Source organism: Apteryx mantelli, chromosome 16 (genome assembly GCF_036417845.1).
Source record: "Apteryx mantelli isolate bAptMan1 chromosome 16, bAptMan1.hap1, whole genome shotgun sequence".
Classification (NCBI taxonomy): Eukaryota; Metazoa; Chordata; class Aves; order Apterygiformes; family Apterygidae; genus Apteryx; species Apteryx mantelli.
In genome coordinates, this window is record NC_089993.1 from 13472566 (window position 1) to 13485716 (window position 13151).

At 38.5% G+C, this 13151-nt stretch overlaps 1 protein-coding gene across 1 annotated transcript; it reads right to left on the minus strand.

Moving 5' to 3' along the window:
• Window positions 1-6909: 6909 nt before the first annotated feature.
• On the minus strand, window positions 6910-9730 carry LOC106491333 (parvalbumin, thymic CPV3). The gene is made up of 4 exons (XM_013950908.1): window positions 9670-9730; window positions 9167-9299; window positions 8598-8707; window positions 6910-6935 (listed from the first exon to the last, which is right to left on the minus strand). Exons 1-4 carry the CDS (start codon window positions 9728-9730, stop codon window positions 6910-6912), a joined length of 330 nt encoding a protein of 109 aa, XP_013806362.1.
• Between the last annotated feature and the right edge of the window lie 3421 nt (window positions 9731-13151).

The following is a 13151-nucleotide window of genomic DNA, read 5'->3' on the forward strand; positions in this document are numbered from 1 at the left end:
CCCAGGCTCTGACAGGCCCCAAGGCAGGAGCCGGATCCCTGTTCCTCATCGGGGCCATCAGCGACCGCTGTCTCAGGAGATGGCCTGAAGGACGCGAAGGTGCTGCCTCCTGTGAGGGAAAAGAGGCACAAAATGGAGGGGGCTGTCTCCTGTGAGGGGGAAAGAGGCACAAAATGGAGGGGGCTGTCTCCAGTGAGGGAAAAGAGGCGCAAAATGGAGGGAGCTGCCTCCTGTGAGGGTAAAAAGAGGCGCAAAATGGAGGGGGTTGCCTCCTGTGAGGGAAAAAGAGGCATAAAATGGAGGGGGCTGCCTCCTGTGAGGGTAAAAAGAGGCGCAAAATGGAGGGGGTTGCCTCCTGTGAGGGAAAAAGAGGCATAAAATGGAGGGGGCTGCCTCCTGTGAGGGTAAAAAGAGGCGCAAAATGGAGGGGGTTGCCTCCTGTGAGGGAAAAAGAGGTGTAAAATGGAGGGGGCTGCCTCCTGTGAGGGAAAAGAGGCACAAAATGGAGGGGGCTGCCTCCCGTGAGGGGGAAGGAGGCACAAAATGGAGGGGGCTGTCTCCTGTGAGGGGAAAGAGGCACAAAATGGAGGGGGCTGCCTCCTGTGAGGGGAAAGAAGCGCAAAATGGAGGGGGCTGCCTCCCGTGAGGGTGTAGAGGTGCAAAATGGAGGGGGCTGCCTCCTGTGAGGGAAAAAGAGGCACAAAATGGAAGCGTGGGCTGGCTGTGAGGTGTGGTGCAGCAAGCAAGAAGGGCTGCATGCTCGGGCCTGCCGAGGCTGGCTCAAGGTGGAGACTGAATAAGTTCTATTTCTATTAACACGTGTGTGTACAGACATGCATGCAGATTTCATTGCTCGTGCATCACCTTTCATGCCCATGCTTGTGGTGTCTAACCCAAACCTCTCAAGACCTCAGGGGCACCTCACGTTGCGTTAAGGACTGAGAGAAGGAGAGGACAGGTAGGGGTGACACAATATGCTGAGCTCCCCAAGACCCACGTACCGGCAGACCCAAGACGTCCAGTCAGTGGCTGTAGGAACTGTTTCCAAAGCTGCGGGAGTGGTCTGATTTCTAGTTTAATGTAGGTGTTGCAGAGGGGCCAGGGCAGGAGATGACCTGCCTCTGTGCAAGCGTGAGGAAGTGGGGTGAGGAAAGTCCTGGTGTCCGCAGGGCTTCCCAAAGCCCAGGCTGAATAAGGATCAGGCCATGCATGTCCGGATGAGGCATCCGGAATTGGCTAATTCCAGCTTCCTGTTCTGTGGCTGTGAGAATTCAGCTGTGTGCTCAGATAAGCCATTGAGACTTATGATCTGTCCATAGGAAGGCTTTGACACAGATGAGACAGTTTTTGAGAGCATCCAGTCAGTACTGAATATATTAAAAGAAAAAAAGGAAAGCACCCCTGCCCTTCCCCCCCCAGTCTATTACAGGTAGTGGTGATCAGGACCAGAGGAGGAAATTAATTTGTACTACTCACTTAAAACACCGAAATTCTTCAAATTGGTGGTGTTGATAGTCGAGTTTTTTAATTTATTTCTGAAGAAGTACTAAAACTATAGTGACAGTGGATTTTGGCTTGTGTAGGGATAATTCTTTAGATCTGTGTTAGTTCAGGATGTAATACAGCTGAGATCCTGGTCTATGACTGGATGCCTATTTACTGCTGTAATAAAAATACTATTGCAAGGGATATATTGTGGAGGCATGGACAGTGGATACTTGCTTTAATTGGTGATTGCCAAGGAAGGTGTTTACATGCCGAAGTTTCCCTAGGGAGGGAAATTGTGTGTGTAGTGATTGCTAAAATAAAATTTCCCTCAATGCAATCTCATCAGTAACTTGACACCTTTTTTGGTGGAAGCATTTGTGAGAAGCTGCAAAGAGTATGTGATAATAGATTCAATTAATTTAAGTTATTACTTCTCTAATGCACATATTAACAGGGCAGGAAGAGACTTCGATTGTGGTTCCGATTTCATCCCATCTTCTTAATTGTATGTGCAGTAACACCACACCTTGACATTTGCAAAGTGACATCAGATCACCCTGAGTTTGAAATGTGATTCCCAGCCAATGATTACATAAAATTAAACTGCTGCATAAGTTTAAAAGTTACATTTGAAATTTGACAGAGGATAACCACTACATCAGGAGACAAATAATTAAGAACATCATTAGTGCTTTCCAGCTTATTAAAAAAATGAAGTTGGAATAAGAAAGAGTAATATTTTCATCACTGTGTAGTCATACTTTCTGGCTTGTTGACCCTATTCCTAGGTACTATTTTGAGCATTTCCGTCAGCTGCATAGTAGCAGACTTAACAAAAAGATAAACTATAAATCACTCTGGGTGTTAGAGCTGACAGCTGTAAATAAATACAGCTGACAGATCAAATAGCTGTTCATTGACAGTATGTGGTCTAAATGTGTTAATGAATGTGCGGACTCAGCAGTTTGGGATTAGTTTAGCAAATAAATCACAAAGTAGTGCTGTGATCCAGCAAAAAAGCACAATGCCCGTGTATCCCTAGGATACATTGTTTGTTAATATTGTAACAGGCCATTGTAGCGCTATGTGAAAATATAATGTTGCATCTAGTTGCAGGGGTCCTGCCTCTAAGAGTATCATTCATCTCTCCCAGATTTGCCCTTAGTGAGATGTCAAGGAACGTGAGCAAATTTTGAGTGCTTGGTGAGTAGAGATGATTTAATAATAGATTTATATGCTTGGCAGAATCAGAGGTTTTATAATAGAAGGTAATTTTACACTAGTTTTGGTTATAATTAAGGGTACAATATCACTGAATAGCAATACAAAACTACTTGTACACCAAACTTGAGATATATGTGAAGTTTTCAATGTTTTGATTTGTTTAATGGGTTTAGTAAGAATGCCTAGACGTGAAAGAAAAGTTGGGAACAGAGGATGAGAAAGAGACTGGACAGTTAAAAGGATTGCAGCTCTGAAGATGAACTACAGTAATATGTTAATTATTTCCTTGCTCATCACAGTAGGAAATAGAAGAGAGAATGACATGAAGAATTGTGTCATTTTTTGACATATTGAAGGTACGGCATTGTTTTCTGTGCTGGAAGGTTGAGTGGGCCACTATTTTTTCTTTTACTTTTTTATTTTAATTATAACTATTCACAGACAGGGAAGTGTGGAACAGGATACGATGGGGTAAATAATATGAACTTGAAATGGAACTCTAGAGACTTGTATTCTTTTTGGAATCACAAGTATTCTTGTATTTTCCAAAAATGCATTTTATAGTTGTTGTGTCTAGTAAATAATTTTAGAATACAATTTATAAGTGGCAGTTCTTTTCTGAGAACTAGTTGCATCTTTTGCTGCAATTTGTAAGCATAGATGTCAGTAGTAGCTGATTCTGAATGCTGTGTTTCGTATCAAGTCTTTGTACTGTACTGACTGCATTTGATTAATGCAGTTTTTATTTTCATCCTGTTCATTAAAAATAAAATGATTATAGAGACTGGCTGCTCATTGCCTTCAGTGAGCATTCATATCCATGTGTTAAATGATACGACATGTTGTATACTTCGAATATGGTAAATATCTTAAGTTTTTCCTTCCTCATCAGTCAATAAAGCCCTGCCAAGAGCTTTCTCAGTTGCAGATCTCTGCTTGGAAATAATGGGAATTCTGCATACTCAGTGTCTCTAGAATAAGGCTTACTGATGACCTTTTGTTTTAGGCTATGGGTGCAGAGAGGTTTCTCTATCAATGAGCAAACCCAGTTTGAGTTACCACCACCAAAGGTTTTAGAGACAAGACCATTGGAATTTGAAAGTATGATCTGGTTTCAAGGATTCCAGGAAAGTGATAAATTGATTTGACTTTAAAAGTTTCACCCATTTCAGAAATCAGAAATCCTACAAGTCAGTGAGTTTCCCATTACTTAAAATACAAACTCCTGTGGAGAATAATGATCTCTCAAAATGGCAGCTGCTGTACTATATATATATATATTATTTTTTGGTAGGTCTTTTTTTCCCCCAAAGGAAATGCGTAGAAAGGTTCCTTTAAGTGCAATACTTTGGATGTTGCAGATAGACTATCTCAATTAGAACAAGTGGGTGTACCTTTCTTATTTAGTGTTCTAGTGTCCTACTATAATATATATTCAATAATCAGCTATAAAAAAACAATTGAAGCATATTTTGAGTTGGTAATGTTGACCAAGATTATTCTAAAGACATTACATAAATTTCTGGCAAAAAAGGTTATGTGTCAGGGTGATTGCTAAGAAATTCTTCCCTAGTCTTCTTGTTTCTTGCCTCTTTAAGTAAGTCTTGTAGTTTGGCTGTATTACAGGAACTTCCGATGCAAATAACTGTGATATATTCTTCTTTTGGGGAAACAAAGACAGTTCTGATTCCCTCTAAAATCTGTTGTGGACCAGGGCACTGTACAATTCTTCTGTCCACCTACTGTCCAGGGACCTGCTCTAGTAAATGTGTTGCATCTTAGTGGAGAATAGCAGAATTTGTACTTTGCCTGTAGGTTTCCTTGCCTACATCTGTGGTGCAAAGGCTGAGACACTGAGAGGAGATAGAGGTGGGAGTATATAAGCAGCTAGAAAATCCTTTATTTGACATGCATTTGCTGCTTAGTGTAATATGATTAGTGAAGGTCAGGACACTTAATTGTCAGTGAAAGAGAGAACAGGTTTGTTTGTTACTTACATGTGAACTAGTCCAAGGCCCTTCTGTCATCAGACTGGTTCCATTGCCAAGAACACACTTCATTTCTTGTGACTATCCTGTGACATCCATCTTACGCTGTGAACACTTCTACGGGCCAGATCCTCAGCTTGTGGAAATCCAAGTAGCTCTTGTTTAAGTCACTGAAACGCTAGTGATTTATGCCAGGTGAGCATGTTTCTTAATGCTGCAAAATATCTTATTAATCAAATTCAAGGTTCATTTTTTATCAGTTTATGTTAGTATTATTTTTGCACAATAAGAAAAAAAATATGTGATGACCTTACTAAATGCTCACATTTCTACCGAGTGTCCAAGCGTACAAACAAGTAAATGAAGCTTCCTGAAAACATTTTGAAATGGGACAAAAATTCTGTTTTCAACTATCAACTGTTAAGAATTTTGGGTTAATCTATGTCACGCTACGAATCTACGTATGTTTGTTTAAAAGGCGTTCAATGGTTTTTGGCTGGTGCTCCTTTATTCTTCTCCTGAAAGAGATGGCTGCAGAGAAGGGGTAAAGGTGAAAAATGGATCAGTATAGAATTTGTAGTGGTGCTGCTGCCTAGGCTGTTTTGGATGATGGCACTCCAGGAACTTCTTTTCACAATGTGTAAAGTAGAAATTTAATTTGTTTAAACGCTTGTGCTTCAATGATGAACACATTTGAGGCCAACAGGAATTTTTCAATTACTTTTATTTTAGACCTGCAAAACACAGGTTGGGAGAGAGAAAAGGGTGCAGCGTATCGAAGCATTAGCCATTTGAAGTCTGTCTTTGTGGCTTTGTTGCTGTGCAAGATATATAGTCCCTCTCTTAAGTGTGCTCAGGTTCTTTAGTGTTTTCCCTGGCAACAGCTGGTTATCTCATAAACAGTTCAGCTCTTTTTTGGTGCTCTTCTCCATTATTACTGGTATTTGCAGAGACTTATGAGAAGAAAAAATGCAGTTCCTTTTAAACATAACCATTTGCAGCAGAGGAAGAAACAGACTGAACCTGCAGCAACTATAAAGCATTCTTTCCTTTACTGAGATGTTTTGTATCGGATTCCAGTGAAGTTCCAAAATTGTGACTGACACTAGAACTTGGTTCCAATCTTGTACTGATTTTAAAGGTAAAGCTCTCTTAGTACCAAAAGAAAGGCAAACCTCTACAGTTCAAGACGTGTGCATGTGTTAACTGCAGTTTAGAGCACTTATTAATGCTGTGAAAGGAAATGAATACATAAATACTCCATCAGAGTATCAGAGCATCTTTTCTAATGACTGAATTATTGTTTGTTGATAAAAAAGCATTTCTTCAGCATCCCCAGAGATAAATGCTTTTTGTGAAGGACATTTTTTAATATAGCAGACACAGCCTGTAAATACCTAGTAGACTATGCTAGTGCTATCTCAACATGCTTACATTTCTGTAAGTTCTTCCTTTGCATTTTTGTCCTCCCTGTTAAGAAACCTAGAAACAGTCACCAAGGGGAATGTGTTTTGCTTCCCCTCTGTTTTTTAAAGCCTCACAGTTGTCTGAAGCCTCAAGCCCATATAGCTTCTCTTTAATTTTGTTTTCTGCAGGAGAGCTTATAGCTTTTACTTTCTTGTTCTCTTAATTGGTTAATGTAATGATCAGTTTGAAACTGCAAGAGGTTCATGCAGAAACCATTTCTAAAGCAAAACCTATGACTGCTTTTCACTTGAAAGTCAGTGAAATTTTATCCTCATCTACCTCCCAGCTATAGCTGAGCCCTTAGACTTTGACTAAGAGCTGAGTGTTTGAGAACTTCAAGCTTGATCTAGCTAGACTTTTGTAGACAGAAATACCACTGATTTCAAAAGATGAGCCATATATGAAGCTCTAGTAAGATCAAGATCTTTAAGAGATTAACACTTTTAGTTTAAGAATTCACACATCTCAGCTTAGTGGTCAGAAAAATAGACACATGCTACAGCATATGATTAATTTTTATTGGATATTTTTAAGGGAAGTGTCTGCTGAAGTAGAGTTTAGAACATTGTAAATGGTCCACACAATGAAAAAATCATTAAGCAGTGTTTCAATATGTTGCTAAAGCAATGAACAAGTAACAGACACTGTCAAATAAATAAATAAGGGACTCCTGATTTTCAAAGTTTTGGAGTTTCTCTTGCAGATTCATCCCAATTCTATCTTGTTTGTTCTCTTTGCACCTCTAAGACTGCACCAGTTCCTGGAATTCTGCAAAAGATAAGAGAATATTTGCAGTAGAAATAGTAATTTAAGAGGATTGGAAATAAAAGATTAGTGGTTTATCAAGAGATTTAGAATAGGAATGAACAGAAAGCAGGTGCTAACAGATGACCAAAGGGGAAGAAAGGTATATGAAAGAAAGACATTGCTCAAACTTCCCGCTCCAAACAATAGATGGAAAGGTAGCACTTTGCTAACGTTTATAGGGAACAATAAGATGCCCGTAGTAGTTTTAGCCTACTCTGCTTAATAGTGATCTTGGGCAAAAATAATAGAATGGCTAATATGGAATTTGTGAAAGAAGAAATTAAGGACTTCAGTAAAAGAGTTAAAAGTGTCTCTGTGTATTTTATTAGCTGTTTGTAGTGCTTCAGCAATTGAGAAGTGTTGATTTAGAGCATAATCAAAAGCCAAAAATGTTTTGGAGTTTCAAGTAGTATGACATTCAAGCACTGTGTTGCACACTAGGATATTGCTTTTTAGAAGATCTTCTAATTGTTTGGTTTGTGTGAGTTAGAGTATCTGCTCGGTCCCATCCCTGGAGAATTATATTAGTATATAGGTTGCTTCATACATCATGTGTGTTTATCCTGGGACATTTCCTAAGGAACTGAATTTAATACCTTCCAAAGAAACAGAAGAGTTCAGTCCTCCCCTTGCACAGTGAGCTAGGAAATCTGCACACCAGCACATTCCCTCTATGCTCTTCCCTAAGCCCCTTTCATGCTCTTCTCTGCAGCCTGCTTCTCATGAGAGAAGTTGCCATTGTCTCCAAGCCTTTCTGTGTGTGTGTGTGTGTGTGTGTGTGTGTGTGTGTTCCTATGTGTGCGTGTGTGTGTGTGTGCTTCCTGCCCAAATGGGACATGGAAGCATGGAATTATGAAATCAGGAGGTTTCTGCTGTGCTGGGCAGCCACTAAATCACATTGGCATTTCCATGGAGTTGGTGCAATATGATGCGTCCTAAAACAACCACTGCTTCCTGTCAGATCCTTAACCCACCGCTGGAGATAATAGCATCCAGCCACATGCACAAAGCCCTTTGTGGGATCTCATGCCCAGGATAATGATACTTGATCATTCTCTTTTCCATGTTATGCAAAACGTATATTGGACTACCTGCGCCTGAGCCTTGCATATTGGGTATGGTTTCACTGCTCTGAGGGGGATTTCTGTTGGGAGATACTGCTGTAAATCAGCCGATGTGTGTGACCAGGTGGTGATCCTGCTATATAGGGCTGGTTCTTTTGTTCTCGGTTTGACATTTGTATATTACTAGTGCTGCTAGTGCTGCTTTACACCGGGGTAAGTGGAAGGAGAAACAGGCTACTGTTCCTTTTGAAACAACAGGAAATTTGTGAATGAGTGAGTAGCAATGAGAAGGTTCCTTAGGACAGCCTGGGTGGTTTGTTTTGTTTGTTTGGTTTGGTTTTGGTTTGGTTTTTTTTAACCTGCTTGTGCATAAGGAGTTGCAGAGATGAACCTATAAGATCAGGGACCATTTCTGCCCTCACGCAGGTTGCTACTGCAGGGGTTTCAGCAAATTCACTGGAGTTAAATTAGTGTACAATCAACATAGAAGAAAAGAGAATCACCCATCATTTACAACACATCCTGAGGAGCATTATTGTGTTTATAAATAAGTTAATACCTTCAGCCCCAATTTTACCATCCCCATCATGATCTGCAGCTGCCAAGAGGGTCTTAGTTTCTGAACTGGTCAACACTCTGGCTCCACATTCAAACCTCTGAAGAAAATATCTAGAAGAAAGCACCTTTGGTTATGATTTTCATAGAATAATATTCTTTTATGCTGGCTGCATAATCAAACTGCTCTCCATAAAGCAATTAGTTACTCCAGTAGCCAAGTCCTCCAAAGGTTGCTTTGTTTGACAAACTAAATCTTCATCATATACATTTCTGCTTTGTAAGTGCAGTCCTGATATGTTTATTTCTGCCCACTACCAAAATGTAGCCCCAAGAGTTATATTTTTGCTGTACTGGGCATTAAAGTCAGTTATTTAATAATTTGGTTTATATAAATTGTTAAATAATTTGTATTATTTAATACACCATTTTACACCATTCACAATCTACTGAAGGTTTGGTCATGTGTTTAGCATAACCTGCGCTCACCTTTACAATACAGTTTTGAAAAAAAAAGTGTTGATTTTTTGATAGTCTCTTACTAGTAGTTAAGGCAACACAGAAAATCCTTACTTGAGCTCATCTTCCTCAATAAAGCCACTTTGATCGTTGTCGAGAATCCGGAAGATCTCCTTGATCTGACTGCTACTCTTTTTAGACATCCCACTGATCTGAAAGAATTTTTTGGGACTAAAGGAATCTGGAGCTGAAAATAAATTAATAAATAAATTAACCCCAGACCACTGCGTTCACTGTTCCTGAACGGTCTGAGGCTATTGCTTTGTCACGTTTTAATTGTTCTAAATATGAAAGGTAGGTAAAGGCTGTCAAAGAATGAATATTATCATACTGTACCACACCTTCCTAAGCATCAAAAAAATTATATGGTTGTAAGTTACACACGCAAATTACTGACAATATGAAATAGTCATGAACAAATATACTGAAGCAACTAGGTAAAGAGACAACACAAATTGGTTTCCAGTATGCACCTCTTCAGTACTCCTTTGGGACTGAATTAAACTTGCCATGTGTCTCACAAAACAACAGATTTTTAGTTTTAATTGTTTTCTCACCTTGGCAGTCCCGCAGAGCAGCAGCAATATCAGAAGGGCTTAGAATGTCTGTGATGCTCATTTTAAATCTGTTCAAAATAGGGTATGACAAACAAACTCATGAAATGCAAATGCATCTTACAATAAACTTTTTTCTTCAAAGTTTTGAAGAATATTGTAGTAACTGGCTAGCAAGACTCCTGATTCAAACTGACATTACTGCTATTTCTAAACAAATTATAATACTTAGCACATTATTTCCTTAAAAAGAGCAGTGCTGAAATAACTTTTTAATGAGTTTGATTATGTAAATGATGATGTGAGTCGGCGACCAATTTTTTATCTATTACCTGCTTCCTATTTAAGTAGAGCAGATTTTTTAGACTCTATGCAACAGTTAATCCAGTCATTAGTCTTACTGGAATGCATGGCATTTGGCAATACAAGATAACAAGATATGCAGTGGAAAAAAGAAAGACAAGAAGGTTTGCTTTTGTTTTCTCCCCCATCAACTCCGAAGAATAAAAAGAAAACTGATACTTATCTACATAAGGTCCATCCATATGTAATTCCAGCAGTTAAAATCTTAGAACAATGGTTATTGTACTTACTACTGGTACAGCCCTGCACAGTAATTTCATCTAATTAATCTCTGGTCAGCTGCTCACCTTTGTAGTTTTCTCAGCTAGGTAAAGGAAAAATAGCTGAGGAGATACCAGGCAAAATAGTAATGTTGGCTATGGCTTGCCACTCTGGCTTATAAAGGATTCAAAAGGTGACAATAACCACTACTTAGGTTACTGTTTCATGGATCAAATGTTTGATTTGAGACCTAGCTCAAATTTCTTCCCTAACTAATTAAACTTTTCTTTCTATTTATATCCTAAGATAATATGGACAAGAACAACAATTTTTTAATAAATCCACTTGTGCTTAATTAAGTACAGCTCTGCCATCAAAACATATTTGCTTAAACTCTGAAGATTTTCAGTTAACCCCTGGACTTCAAAGTCACTCACTGGAAGCGGTCAAATCCTTACGAAAAGAAGCCAGTTTGGTTTCCCTGAGCCTGTAGATTCTCTGGGGTGTATGGAGAAGCTGGAGACAAAAGAGCTGAGGTGACAATGTGTCATTCTGACAAAGATAACTTGTCGCTAAGATAGGGGAAAGCGTGGCATCATTTGGGGTGATCTTTCTGCAGCAAGCTTCACTTTGCATTTCCTAACCATTTGCAAAATTACAGTGCTATCCCTGATCAGGGACAGAGCAGAAGCCAATGCCTTCAGGGACAGCAAAACTCAGAAACTAGGTAAAGCTGAGTAAGGTAATCTTGTTAACTGTATTGCTTGAAAGGTTACGTATACTCGGATGGCCTACTTAATCTATTTTGAATATTTTAAATTACATGAAATCAATAATAAACTTACTTGAAGCTGTAGGAATAATACTTTGCTAGTGTGGAGATAGATTTATATACATGTTACAACACACATACATGCAGTTTCTTTCCTTAATGTGAAATAAAATTGCAGTTATGCCTTAGTGGATTTTTTTTTATATATTTCATGAGCGTTAATTTTAGAAAGAAACTTAAAATTGAGTTCACAGATTTGAGATTGTCCTTCTCAGACAAAAATCAACTTCTATCTTTAAGGTGATTCGTGTGGACAAGATTCTGTGGATGAAGACCCAGTAAAAGAACTTAAAAACACATGCGTATTTTGATTAGAGTTTATTGTATAACAGTCTGTTAGGGTATGTAACATAATGTCCTCATAATCTGTGAACATTGTTTTTTTAAATTAATGGAAATAGCATGGTATGCTGAACAAGGAGTATCATGCAGCGGGATAGAGTAGTAATACATTTAAGTTTCTTTTTTTTTTTTTACGTTGGTATAAGCTAATGGACTTCAGTGGATTTACTCCTGGTTTGCTTAATGTCAGTGAGAAAAGTATCAACCATAGCAATCGCTCCATAACAGCTGTGTATCTGAATTAGGATAAAGAAATAAAAGGTGAAATTAATGTAAAAAGCAGAAGATGTGGTCACAGGTCTTCTACTGCTCTTTCTGCTTATCCTCTTTGTTCAGTACTGTATGTTCCTTTTCTTCAGTACCTAAGATTTGCATGATCCTATAATCTGTCAGGGAGTGAGGTGCATATGCTGTGCTTTCTACAGAATCATCCTGAAATTGTTCTCATCCTTGTAGATAGATTTTTACACTTCATCGTGAATTTTCTCCTTTATGATCATCTCAAGTTCACATGAAACCTTACAGAAGTCTGGTTCTTGACATTTTTTTGACATTCTTTACTGCCAAAATGTTTCTACCCAGAAGGGTTTTTTTAGATCTTTATGATAGTGCCATTGATGTTACTGAGAACAGAATTTCACTTTTGCTCCTACACACTGCCTGGTGAACTGCTTGCTTTGTTTAAATATTTGATTTGTCATACAACACTAATTATTAAAAGCTAGTGACAATGAGGAAATTTAAGTCATACAGGGGAAAATGGCAAGATCAAGGTGGGCATATAAGATTCAAACTCAAAACAGCCTGCAACTAATTGAGATATATTAAAATATAAGGACCTAATGCTCAAGAACAGCACCTGGCTACCTCATAGGCGCTGACCTCTCGAAAACATTGGGTTTGGAACAGTTTTTACATGTGGCAAAGTATTCAAGAGCAGTAAGGTAAATGGAATGAGTGTTATAGTAAAATAATGATCTCAAATAAAAGTACGCTAATAACTGCAATAGGTTCACTATTAACACTTATGAAGGTTTCTTTTAATGTTTGAAATTCAATACTGACACCAAAAGTGATGCTGATCCTGGCTGAAAGATGGTTTACAAAAGCCTAAAAGAGCTGAATTTCAGAATCAAGTTGATGTCACTGTATATTGATACAGGTGAGAATCTAGGGTTACTCGTATTTATTTATTTATTAATGCCACTTCATCTGAAGTACAGGTTTCCCTTCTCTACAATTAGAATGAAATAATCCAGGATGAGTATATTATATAAAGTGATATTTTAACTAGATAATCTACTTCACAGCTGAATTATCTGTTTGTTTTCCTTACTTCTGGGGTATACATTAACTCAGGTGATTACAGCTCTAGAGGTGCAAAAACTGTGACCTCTGAAAGCACTTCAGAAATTTTCTAAAAGATAATATGAAGGCAATGTAATGGTCTAGAGAAAATACCTAATAATTCAACTAGAAGAACAACGGCTAGGTTGTCCCTAACAGGCAGTTTATACCAGGGCAAAACGTGGTACAGAATCTGAGTGTTGTACGGTTTCCAGGAATATTTAGCACTTGTTCCAAGAAAAATTATTTGGATTTTTCTTTTTTTGTTTGCTAGGCATGTTTGAAAGTGCTATTGAATTGTTCTTCTGAAGAAATATATACTTGCATAATTTTCCTTCTGTTGTTTTCCAGCACAGTCAAGAACATTAAAGCTACTCTTTTGGTTTCAGACTTCCAGAAT